General features: G+C 47.6%; 1 protein-coding gene across 4 annotated transcripts in view; it reads left to right on the top strand.

Moving 5' to 3' along the window:
- The window catches only part of SMAD2 (SMAD family member 2), a 317920-nt gene that overhangs the window by 297253 nt on the left and 8144 nt on the right, over window positions 1-12523 (top strand). For all 4 annotated transcript variants that reach the window (XM_078674778.1, XM_078674776.1, XM_078674779.1 and 1 more), the window contains one exon: window positions 4593-4730. In XM_078674778.1, coding sequence (XP_078530904.1) covers window positions 4593-4730 — 138 coding nt within the window. The remainder of the gene's footprint in view (window positions 1-4592; window positions 4731-12523) is intronic.

Genomic DNA, 12523 nt, shown 5'->3' with positions numbered 1-12523 from the left:
CACACGTTCACGAAGCACTACTGTGTGGACATACAGATGAACAAGGAAGCTCAAGTTGGACAGAAGGTGCTACAGCACATATTCAATACCCAACGCTCATCTTCCACCCAACCGCCACAGAGATGAGAAACCGCTACAAAATCTATGCACAGCATAGTGAATCCAGAAAGATTCACGCTGCAAAACGAATAGTTTTCTTACCTGTCGGTGTAGTTTTGCAGCTTGAAGATCTTTCTGGATTCACTAGCGAACCCACCCACCTCCGCCAGAAAGATGAGGCTGGAGAGAGAAGAGGTGGAAATAGAACAAGTGGAAAATACTTTGAAGGTACAAAGCGGTAAAATATCACCTGAATAGAACATTGCCACTACTTCGGAAACGAAAGAAACACGGAAAAAAAGAACCCGAAGATGGCGTCCAAGAGTGGGAGCTTCCGCAGGAAGCATGCCGACGTCACCGGAAATACACCCAAGGGGGTGTGACGCCGACGCCCACCTGGGCTACAAAAAAAAAACAAAGAAAAGACTACGAATCCGGACCCAACCACAAGACCGCAGAATAATGCACAGCCTAGTGAATCCAGAAAGATCTTCAAGCTGCAAAACTACACCGACGGGTAAGAAAACTATTCGTTCCAATCCATCAGAGAAGGACAGGTTTCTATTCCCGTTTTTTCCTCTTAACCACTTGCATGCTAATGACAAGATGAACTCGTCATGAGGCACACTGAATCTGTGCTCATGACAAGGTCATCTCGTCATGTATAATGGGATTCATAAATATGCAGCACAGGAGGGGAAAACCCCTTAGCAGCCAAGTGGTTAAAAAAGAAATCGGGGGAATGGCGACGGATCTTAGACCTGCGCAATCTGAACAGATATCTCAAGAAGCAGGGATTCCGAATGGTCACTCTCTCGGACATTCTCAACTGCCTCAACGAGGGAGATTACATAGCTTCCTTGGACATGGAAGCTGCATACTTCCACATCCCAATCCACCCAAAGCATCGAAAATACCTCTGTTTCACTGTGGCTGGCGCCCATTATCAGTTCAAGGTCCTCCCATTTGGCCTCAAATCGGCCCCAAGGATTTTCACGAAGTGCCTTGCTCCTGTAGCAGTAGCTCTTCGATCAGCAAAGGTGCAGGTCTTCCCGTATTTGGACGACTGGCTAGTCAAAGGTCCATCGAAGGCCAAAGTAAAATCCGACATTACAATATGCCACAATCTCTTTGCATCGCTAGGCCTTACAATCAACAAGAGCAAATCTCAATTGGTCCCGAAACAGAACCTACTGTTCCTAGGAGCTTGTCTAGACACAGTAGAATGCAAGGCATTCTTGTCTCGAGAGAGACAACTCTGACTACAGGCTTTGGCAATAAAACTGTCAAGAAAAAGGTCACTTTCAGTTCGCCTATTTGCATCACTTCTGGGGATGTGCTCTTCGGCCATCAACCTCATTCCATTAGCACGTTTAAAGATGCGGCCTTTACAGGAAGAGCTACAGCGTCAAATGGCAACAAGCGACAGGCTCTTTCGAGGATACCATCCCAGTCACCAACAGGATGGTGCATGCTCTTCAATGGTGGACACGGCTGAGCAATTTGGAACAGGGGCTCACATTCTTGCAAGCTCCTCCGGATTTCATTCTGACGACAGATGCGTCCATGGAGGGCTGGGGAGGTCATCTCCAGGATTTACAGGTGCAAGGAAAATGGTCTAAACAGCACAAAAAATGAGTTGAAACCCATTTTTCTTTCTCTTCAAGCGTTTCTCCCCAGGATCACAGGATCCTCAGTTCTGGTCAAAACGGACAACACTATCAGCATGTTTTATATAAACAAGCAAGGGGGTACGAGATCAGCAACATTGTCCAGGGAAGCCCAAGAGTTATGGCAATAGTTAATGATTCACAACATAACTCTCAAGGCAGAACACGTCAGAGGTCTGTACAACACCTTAGCAGACAAACTGAGCAGGTCCTCATCAGATTGCCACGAGTGGGAACTGAACAACAACCAATTGAGCAAGGTGTTTCCGAGATGGGGCAAGCCGACGTTGGATTTATTTGCAACCCAACAGACCAAGAAATGCCGGTATTACGCCAGCAGGTACCCTCAACCGGGATCAAGGGGGAATGCCCTGTCCATGCGATGGTCACGGAGTTATGCTTACGCCTTTCCTCCGATCCCTTTGATTCCACGAGTGGTACGCAAGATGAAGTTGGAGAGTTGCCGCCTTCTCCTAATTGCTCCCAGGTGGCCTCGCCAGTATTGGTTTCAGGAGCTCATGCTTCTCTCACAGGAGCCACCGATCAGGCTGTTGGTAACCCCAACGTTACTTTCACGCAACGAGGGCCAGATACGTCACCCAGACCCTCAATCGCTGAAATTGCATGCATGGCTCCTAACTTCCTAGAATTTGAACATCTTCAAATTCCTAAGGACTGCCGAGACATTCTAAAGAAAGCAAGAGCCCAGAGTACATTAAAAACGTATCGTCTCAAATGGAAGCGCTTCTGTGCTTGGTGCATTTCAAATGCCTTACATCATATAGAGGCGCCAGCAGAGAAAATACTGCCCTATTTATTGCATTTGGCGCGATCTGGTCTTTCTTTTTCTTCAATAAAAGTCCACTTAGCGGCTTTATCCAGATACAGGAAAATGGCTGACACTCAATCGCTCTGCTCTTCATCGCTAACTAAACAATTCATGAGGGGTCTTTTCCGGGCTTATCCTCCAGTAAAGCCTTCACCACCGGAATGGGAGCTCAACACAATCCTCTCACAGCTGATGAAGCACCCGTTCGAACCCATCCATAAAGCTGACCTAAAATTCTTGACATGGAAGGTTGCTTTGTTGTTAGCCCTAACTTCCGCAAGAAGAGTGAGAGAAATTCAGGCATTCACTATAAAAGAACCCTTTTTGCATTTTTCCCAAGACTGTCACTTTGCGGACAAATCCAACATTCATACCAAAGGTGCCTTCTCAATTTCATCTAAATGAACCAGTCAAGCTGAAAGTTTTCTTTCCAAATCCTTCAACCCCAGCGGAGAGAACATTGCATTCCTTAGACATCAAAAGATGCTTAAAGTTCTACCTCCAGAGAACCAAGACTTTAAGAAAATCAGATCAACTGTTTGTGGCTTATGGCCAGACTACATTGGGTAAAGCGGACACTAAAGCTACAATTTCCAGATGGATAGCCTCCGCCATTCAGTTCTGCCACATCAAGGCTAACCGACCGTTGACAAGGTCTGTTCGACCTCATTCCACAAGAGCTGTGGCAGCGTCTGCAGCTTTGTTTGCAGGTGTGACGCTTGAGAACATTTGCTGTGCTGCGACATGGAAGAATGTCCACACGTTTACAAGACACTACTGCCTACAATCAGCAAATCAGGATGATGCGGCAGTGGGCCAAGCTGTTTTACACCACCTGTTTCCATAGGAATACATTCAGGTATTAACGTTGGCTTATTTCTTAAAAAGCACATAAGATTCAAGTTGTTGTTTATAATATGCAGAAATATGTTAACATATAGTGAGTTTCTATGGTACTAAAGTTCCTTTCCTGTAGGAAATTGCACAATTTCTATGTTGATTCTGAATATGACTTGTTAATAGATCAATCTCTAGGCGATTGTTGGTTGTTAACTGTACATTCATGGGGGTGCACTACAATAAGTCTCCCACCATCCGCAACCGACTTTACCTAGTTTACTGCTTGGTATTCTGATTCAGGCATGTGAATCTATGAAAGATACCCCAATACTGGATAAGAAAACAAGTTACTTACCTTTAACTTCAGTTATCCAGTATTGGTATCTTTCATAGATTGACATGGACCCACCTTCCTCCCCGGAGAGTCAGTTATCTAAGTTTGGGATACTTGTTCCCACTTGTGCTATGAAAATCTGAGGAGAACTGGCTCTGCAGAGCGGGTTCTAGAGGGTGCTGTAAGCTGATTGGTTGGAGCAAAGACTTTGGTCTTTTTAACATAATGAGGTAGATAGGCTACTATAATTTAGGCCTCAGGCCTTTTTCCAGGGCCTACTACTACTACAAAGTGCTTTTGGCACTGCTTTTTTATTTACCGTGGGACTGCCGCCTCGGCGACGGGGAATGATTTAGGCATGTGAATCTATGAAAGATACCAATACTGGATAACTGAAGTTACAGGTAAGTAACTTGTTTTCTTAACCTCTGATGGGGTCTGTTCTGTTTACTAGTTTTCAGAATGCATGTGTTTTACCATCCGTAGTAATTGTTGTTTGCTAAAAAAGTGATCTAGAATCCTGCATATGGGCAGCTCAGTTCTAATCTTTTACGCCAGAGAAGGTTCCTACAATGCAGAACTGCGACTAAAAATCACTGCCCTCCGGTTAATTTTTTTGTTTGTGTTCTTTGTAATATGAAATAACCTTTCTTCTATAAAATAACTGAAGTCAAAATGAAAAATGCGGAATATTGAAGTCGCTTTAATTATCCAGGGTTATATTTAACTGCGCAGTTCAGCTTTTCACTTCATAAAAGTAGAAACTGTTATAGGTTTATATGCGTAATTGACCTCATTTGTGCTTGCCGCTTTGTTTCAGGGCGAGGCGTGCGACTTTATTATATTGGTGGTGAAGTGTTTGCCGAGTGCCTAAGTGATAGTGCCATTTTTGTTCAGAGCCCCAATTGTAACCAGAGATATGGTTGGCACCCTGCAACTGTATGTAAAATTCCACCAGGTAAGAAACATCCTCAATTAACTGTTCTTCATATTGTTCTAATGTCTATTTTGAACGTCTGTTGTTTAACCAAGTCAACTCCTTTCCGATGATAGTGTTTAATGTTGATCCTGTCCCCTCTTAATTGGTTGGAAATTGCTTCTTACTCCAGTATTGGAGCTTTCATAGATTCACAGGCCTGAATCATTCCCAGTCTCGATGACGGGGAATGATTCAGGCATGTGAATCTATGAAAGCTTCCAGTATTGGGGTATCTTTCATAGATTCACATGCCTGAATCATTCCCCGTCGCCGAGGGGGGAGTCCCACGGTATATAAAAAAGCCGTGAAAATGTAAATTATAGTAGTAGGCCTAAGAGAAAGGCCTGAGGCCTAAACTGTAGTAGCCTATCTACCTCGATATGCCAAAAGGACCAAAGATTTTGTCCCAACCAATGAGCTTACAGCACCCTCTAGAACCCTCTCTGCAGAGCCAGTTCTCCTCAGATTTTCACCGCATGCTCGGTTTTTTCAGCTTTTACTTCTTTTTGGATCAACTTGGATCATACTTCATTTCTCTGACCCTATTAAGGCAGTAATATGGCAGATTGGCAGAAAATAAGGTAATAGACTACGAAATATGTCTAACCTTTTCCTCAATAACTCTCACGTTCTGAGAGATGAGGCTATTATTGGGACTACAGAGACTGCCAATTCTGAAGAGGACAACGAGGATGCCTTCACCTCATAGGAGAGGTCAAAGGGAAAAGTCGTGCCAGGAGCCTCCAGAGGGCGCGCATAAAGACTCACCTCGAGTCTTTATAAGGCATTTCTCACAGAAAGAGGCAATTGAAAAAAACTTCCTCAGAGGATGATCCTATAACTCATCAAGGAAATCCTCTTAACCTGACATTAGGAGTCTAAAAACTCCATGTCTACTATTACTGCCTCACCAATATTGGCCTCATCTACGAGGGTCGTCGACGACGGCCTCATCTACGAAGGTCGTCGACGACGGCCTCATCTACGAAGGTCGTCGACGACAGCCTCATCTACGACGGTCTCATCTACGACGGCCGTCGACGTCGGCCTCATCTAAGACGGTCGCCGACGACGGCCTCATCTACGACGGTCATCGACGACGGCCTCATCTACGACGGTCGTCGACGACGGCCCCATCTACGACAGTCGTCGACGACGGCCCCATGTACGACAGTCGTCGACGACGGCCCCATCTACGACGGTCGTCGACGACGGCCCCATCTACGACGGTCGTCGACAACGGCCCCATCTACGACGGTCGTCGACGACGGCCCCATCTACGACGGTCGTCGACGACGGCCCCATCTACGACGGTCGTCGACGACGGCCCCATCTACGACGGTCGTCGGCGACGGCCCCATCTACGACGGTCGTCGGCGACGGCCCCATCTACGACGGTCGTCGACGGCGGCCCCATCTACGACGGTCGTCGACGGCGGCCCCATCTACGACGGTCGTCGACGGCGGCCCCATCTACGACGGTCGTCGACGGCGGCCCCATCTACGACGGTCGTCGACGGCGGCCCCATCTACGACGGTCGTCGACGGCGGCCCCATCTACGACGGTCGTCGACGGCGGCCCCATCTACGACGGTCGTCGACGACGGCCCCGTCGACGACGGCCCCGTCGACGACTGCCCCATCTACGACTGCCCCATCTACGACTGTCGTCGACGACGTCCTCATCTACGACGGTCGTCAACGACGGCCTCATCTAGGACGGTCGTCGACGGCGGTCTCGTCTATGATGGTCTCTTTTACAATGGCATTGCCTAGGACAGCCTCAGCTCCTCGACAACCTCATCTATTATGGTCACTATGACAAAGGCCTCATCTATGTATGGCCTCATGTACGAATGGCCTCAACTACATAAGGCCCCATCTATGAATGGCCTCATCCACGGATGGCCATCTTACGATTCCCTCATCTAGGATTGCCTCAACTACGGATGGCATCACCTATGATTGTCTCATCTATGATGGTATTGTCTATGACTGTCGTCAATGACAGCCTCATCGTCTATGTATGACCTCATTACCAATGGCCTCATCCAACAATGACCTCATCCAACAATGACCTCATCCAACAATGACCTCATCCAAGAATGGCTTCATCCAAGAATGGCTTCATCCGTGAAATGGTCTTATCCACAAATGGCCTCATCCATGGATAGCCATCATAGGACTGCCTCATCCATGATTCCCTCATCTACGGATGGCCTCACCTATGATTGCCTCATCTATGATGGCATTGTCTATGACTGTCATCTACGACAGCCTCATCTGATTGTTGTTCATGACGGTTATCTATGATGACGTTCCCGTCTGCAATACCCTTGCCTACATAACCATGTCTACGACAGCAAAGTCTAAGATGAGATCGTCTACGATGGCCTCATCTATGGCAGCATCCTGTACATAATTTAATGAAACGGGCAGCAGCTAGATTTCAACTGCCAGTTAGTCGAACAGACAGAATATTTCCTTCATGATTTCAAGGAAGAATCCAGGAAGATCACGAGAGTGGTACCTATAATAGACCATGTCTATTACTCCAGTATTGGAACGTTCATCGATTCACATGCCTGAATCCCTCCCCGTCGTCGAGACAGGAGTCTCCGGTATATAAAAAAGCAGTGCTTAGTAGTATAGCAAACTGAAAAGAGGCCTAGGCCCATTTCCCTTTTGCAACCCATAGCCTTTGTTATGTAAAAAAGGCCCAAACTTTTCCCTGAACCAATCAGACCTCCTCACCCTCTAGAACACTCCTGAGAGAACCTTCTGCCCCTCAGATTTTTCTACCGCACGTTGTGCTAGGGAGTCTTCTTTGAGCTCTGCTCAAACTCTTTACTTCTACAGTTTTTTGACTTAGATTTGAGGTTTTTTACATCAACCATGTCTGATGAAGAGAAAAAAGGATTATTTAGAGCTTGTTCAACCTGCTCCAAGAAGAGGCTTTATATACAGATGACCCTCACAAGGACTGCATCTACTGTCTCTATCCAGACCATAAGGCAGCAGATTGTAAGGTATGTCGTACCTTTTCAAATAAGACCTTGAGAGATCGTGAGGGAAGGCTACTGCTCTGGCTTCAGAAGGTCAAAGCCAGGAAGGAAATCCTCTCAAGTGAGAGTGAGGAGGAATCTGTGGCGTCTAAGATCTCAGAAGAGAAGTAGATCTCCTCAGACACATTCCTCAGGGGAAAGACCTTAGAAGGCCCCAAAAAAGACCACTCCAGGGTCTTCAGGGAGCAGTCCCTCAAAATCCCCTTCAGTCTCTGTAGGAGAGTGGGGTCTGCAATCCTATGGTCACCCCAGATTTTTGCTTTTTGCTTCACTGGTTTACGACTTTCCCTGGCTGTGGGCCTGCTAATCAGACCCACAGCCTAGCTGTTCTCTCTCTAAATTGATAACCATGTACTTTAGGTGCATTTACCAATTGGTACTGGGCCACCTTATCAGTCCCTGTACAGTGTACCTTAGGTGTCCAGGGCATAGGTGTACCCAGGGCCTACCAGGGGCTGAAGCATGTATTATGCCACCCCTGGCTGGCCATCTAAAACTGACACAACTGGCTGCAAGACAGCTGGGGCAAGGTGATGTAATCACCCTTTGCTATAGATATAGTATACCTATATCTAACCCTAAAATGGACACATATATTCCTATCAGTCACTCCTATGGCAGGCCTTATCAATCCTGAAGGCAGAGTGCTTGGAATTATGTGAGATGGTGCTCTGGCATGAGCTAAGCCCGTCTGCAGCTTGCGGAACCAAGTCCTAATAGGTGTTCCATGATAACGCTATACCATATACTCTTAAGTGCATTATAATCCTTGCGGTTAAATGCTAACTCTGGTATAACATTATCAAAACATGTTTAGTAAGGTGTCATACGAATTGGAATACTACCCCCTCGTCAATTCTGGCGACGGGGGTAGCATTCCACCCTTCTAGAGGGACACGACATGTATGTAACTGTGAACCCCGGTTAAAGTTAACTCGAGCCTTGGCATCACAAAATGGATGCTGCCACCACAGACACAAGTCTGACCTCCTGCTGCTGGGAGTCCTTCCAGCGAGAGAGGCTTGGACAAAGGGTTTCCTGCCTGGGGAGGTGCTAGCACCACCCCAGACAGGATTTTGTGTATTGGGTAGGATAAGCCTGAAAGGAATGATACATGCCTGGGGCACACAAGGTGTCCTGTGCATACACCGGTTCAAACCAGTTGCTGGGGCATCCCTGCCCCAGCTCTGGCGTGAAACCGGACAAAGGATAGGGGGTGTAACCACCCCCCTTCCTGGTCCCACCCAGGGGAGGGACCTAGTCACCAGTACAGCCCCCTTTAGCAGGATAAAGGTAGGAGCTAGTCCCATTCCAAATTAGATTATCCTGAACAACTTTACAAGAAGAAACTCTGGACTTCGACGTTCTGCTCCACAGAAGACTGAAGAATCTCCCTTGTGGACAAGGAGTGTCCACCCTGCAACTGCAGGCACCATCAAGCGTCCAGCGGTTTCACTTTGTCGTCTTCCCTCGAGGATCCAGACTTCAGAGCCCGACGAGACTCGGATTCCCAGACCTCTCCGACCTCAACTCACATCTGCAGCAAAGCGGAGACCCGTGGGTGCGACGAGACACGTGGGACTGGCCATCTTGAAAGAAACTGCACTTCGCTTCCAGCACGACTCCCGAGGTAAACTCGACCAAGTGCTTTGTGGACTGAGAAGCCCCAGCCCCGAGCAGCCCCTGCACCGAAGATCAGCCCTCCAGCTTCCACGAGATCTGTGTGGGGCCCTTCTGCTTGTTTGCTGCTCGACGCGTTGTCTGGTCACTTGCCGGCTGGCTAGTGGCCTCCTAGACGACGAACTTTGAAATCTTCACTGCTGGTCTGGTTGCTCCAGACTGGCCCTTGCTCCCTTCCAAAAGAGGAGCACCCTGGACCCTCCTGGTCCACTCCAGATGCCGTTTCCACTCACCGTGTGGGTTGCCTTTGCCAAGGCCTGTTGACGCTGAATCCGGATCCAACACCGAGAGCCTGCGCGGGACAGCTCGTGCCTCCATCCTGGTCGTCGAAGACACCTCCTGGTCCACGTGGCTGCAGAGACCAGCGTCCACTCTTCACCTGATCGCGACAACAGCATCTGGTTCCTTCCTGGTTCCACACCGGTCACTGGCTAGTGACTTTGAACACTGTCCCCTCTGCTTTCAGGTCCTCTTCTTCACTGATCCACCCTTGGATCGCACCGGACATCTTCCTCCTGGTCGCCTGCAGTATCTTTTCTTCCAGGCTCCATAGACTTCAACGCGAGAACCCGACACACTTTGACACCTATGCACCCGCAGCCCGGGGGTGAGGTAACGAGAGCATTTCGGTGCTCAAGGGTAGTTTAACTGTCCTAGTGTCCAGATCCACAGTCGTTTTAGTCCTAACTAGTCAGGATTGTCCGTACTCACCTTTAACTTGAACTGTACTGTCCATAGACGTTGTTACGCATCTCGCGTGTGAGTTCACACTCTGCACACGCGTCCCGTGGGCCTCCTATTACTTACCTAAGGTGAAGATAGCGTAGTCCTAGCGAACCTCCAGCCTCAGGACAGCTCCATTCCTTCTATCGACTTTCACATTCCATTTACTTAGTATATGTATGTATATATCTACATCATTATATGAAAAGAACTAAAAATTTGTTCCACCAATCAGCTACCAGCACCCTCTAGAACCTTCCCAGCAGATGCAGTTCTCAGATTTTCACCGCACGTCGTGTGGAAGGTAGTCTGCCTGAGTGCCTACTCAGTTCTTCACTTCATTTCTTCAGGATGTCTGATAAGAAGACCCTTTTTTGACCGTGCAGGACTTGTGAAAAGAAGAGGGTCCATGTGGATGACCAGCACAAGGACTGCATTTACTGCCTTCATCCAAAGCATGTTGCTAAGGATTGTAGAATTTGCTGTGCCTTCCCTACAAAAATCTGAGGGATAGAGAGGCAAGACTTCTTTTATGGCTCAAATCTTTCTCGGCGGAGGAGGATGATAAGGCCTCAACTTCGAGTAAACGGGCTAGATCCCATGACAGCTCTTCCAGTGAGGGAAGAAAACATCATAAGGCTTTCCATGATGTTTCTGACCATTCACAGAAGGTCATCTAAACTTTCCTCTGGGTCAACGCTGTCTTCGCCCTATGAGGAATCCAAGAGACCTTCGACTTCTAAAACCGTGAGTAAACTTCAGGTCAAAACTCTCACTCAACGGTTTGCGTGACTTCTGCTACCCCCTTGTCGACGGCTACTGTCTCGACAATGACTATTTCTTCACCTATTGTATCTACTAAGATTTCTATCACGTCTAAGAAACCTGTTCCTAAAGACTCGTTGACAAAGAGCTCATCGTCTGAAACACAGTCTACGACTGTGTCGACATCTAGCGCATCGTCGAAGGTTCCATCGACGACTAAGGTACTTTTATCTTTAAAGTCTATCTCATCGACGTCTACCGCATCGACTATGTCGTCGGCGACTGTCCTGTCGACGACTACTTCAGTGATGTCCTCGTTGACGAAGAGCCCGTCTACGACAGTCCCGTCGACGAAGAGCCTTTCGACGACAGTCCTGTCGACAAGGAGTCCGTCGACGATGATCCCGTCGACGACGAAGAGCCCGTTGTCGAAGGATTCGTCGTCGATACCGATTTTACCAGTCTCTCAGCCATCCACTTTTGAATTAAAAACTTATCAGAGAGAGGCAGGATTACAGTAAGATATCTCCTCTCTTGCCATCTCACATCTTGGAAACTTACGTCGAAGATGAGGATTATGACGACGAAGATGACAAGGGACCGTTTGGCATAGCTCGCCACCCCTCTGAGCTTAACATAAAGTGCCAAGAAGAAGAGGACAAAGAATATCAGGAACACTATTATCAGGAAGATGTTACTACTCCATATCATAGACCTCCCAGATGGGAGTTGGGTCATAGAGAGAGGAGTCATCTTCCTCCTACGCTCATTCAGGATCTCCAAGCCATGCTGGCGGATTACCGTCAAAGGTTTCCCCCACAACTGGCTGTCCCAGAAATTCCTCCTCCGCCAACGGAGGTGCCTGATTCGTTACTTCAGACAGAGGTTCCTGCTTCGCCGCCTCACCCTTCTGGTTTATTGGCACAAGTACACCATGACACTACCTCCTTGGAGGAAGAGGGTGAGTTACCTGATAAGGTTACTATCACGGATCCTTCGGATGATTGTCATACCAATGCCTTCTCCACCCATTTCTCAACCTTCGGATTCTCCCCCTGAGGACATCAGGGGTATTCATAATTTGATGCAACGAGCAGCACCGAGATTTCAATTGCTGGTTACGGTAGAGCACACGGATTGCTTTTTACATAACTTCAAAGAAGAGTATAGAAAAGTCACACAAGCGGTTCCTATCATTGATTATATCTGGAATGAAGGAATTAAGATTATGAAAACCCCTGCTTCCATCCCGGCTGTACTCCTTCGCATTGAGGAAAAAGTACAGTGCTCATCCTGATACTTAATCTTGCCTAATTGGTCATCCCGACCAGATTCAGTGATATCGCAAGCCGCCCAACAAAGATCCAAAAATCCGGCTACGCCCATAACATTGCCTGATAAGGAAGGACGGAGGCTAGACCTTATAGGTAAAAAAATGTCCTCTATGGCAGCAGCCTCTATTAAAGCCGCAAATTCTCTGACTATACTTGTCCGTTATAACCGCCAGATGGTCAGATTTAGCAGAATTTATGGACCTCA

Source organism: Lissotriton helveticus, chromosome 2_1, assembly GCF_964261635.1.
Source record: "Lissotriton helveticus chromosome 2_1, aLisHel1.1, whole genome shotgun sequence".
Classification (NCBI taxonomy): Eukaryota; Metazoa; Chordata; class Amphibia; order Caudata; family Salamandridae; genus Lissotriton; species Lissotriton helveticus.
The sequence above is the reverse complement of the archived record's forward strand: the minus strand, read 5'-3'. Positions and strand labels throughout refer to the sequence as shown.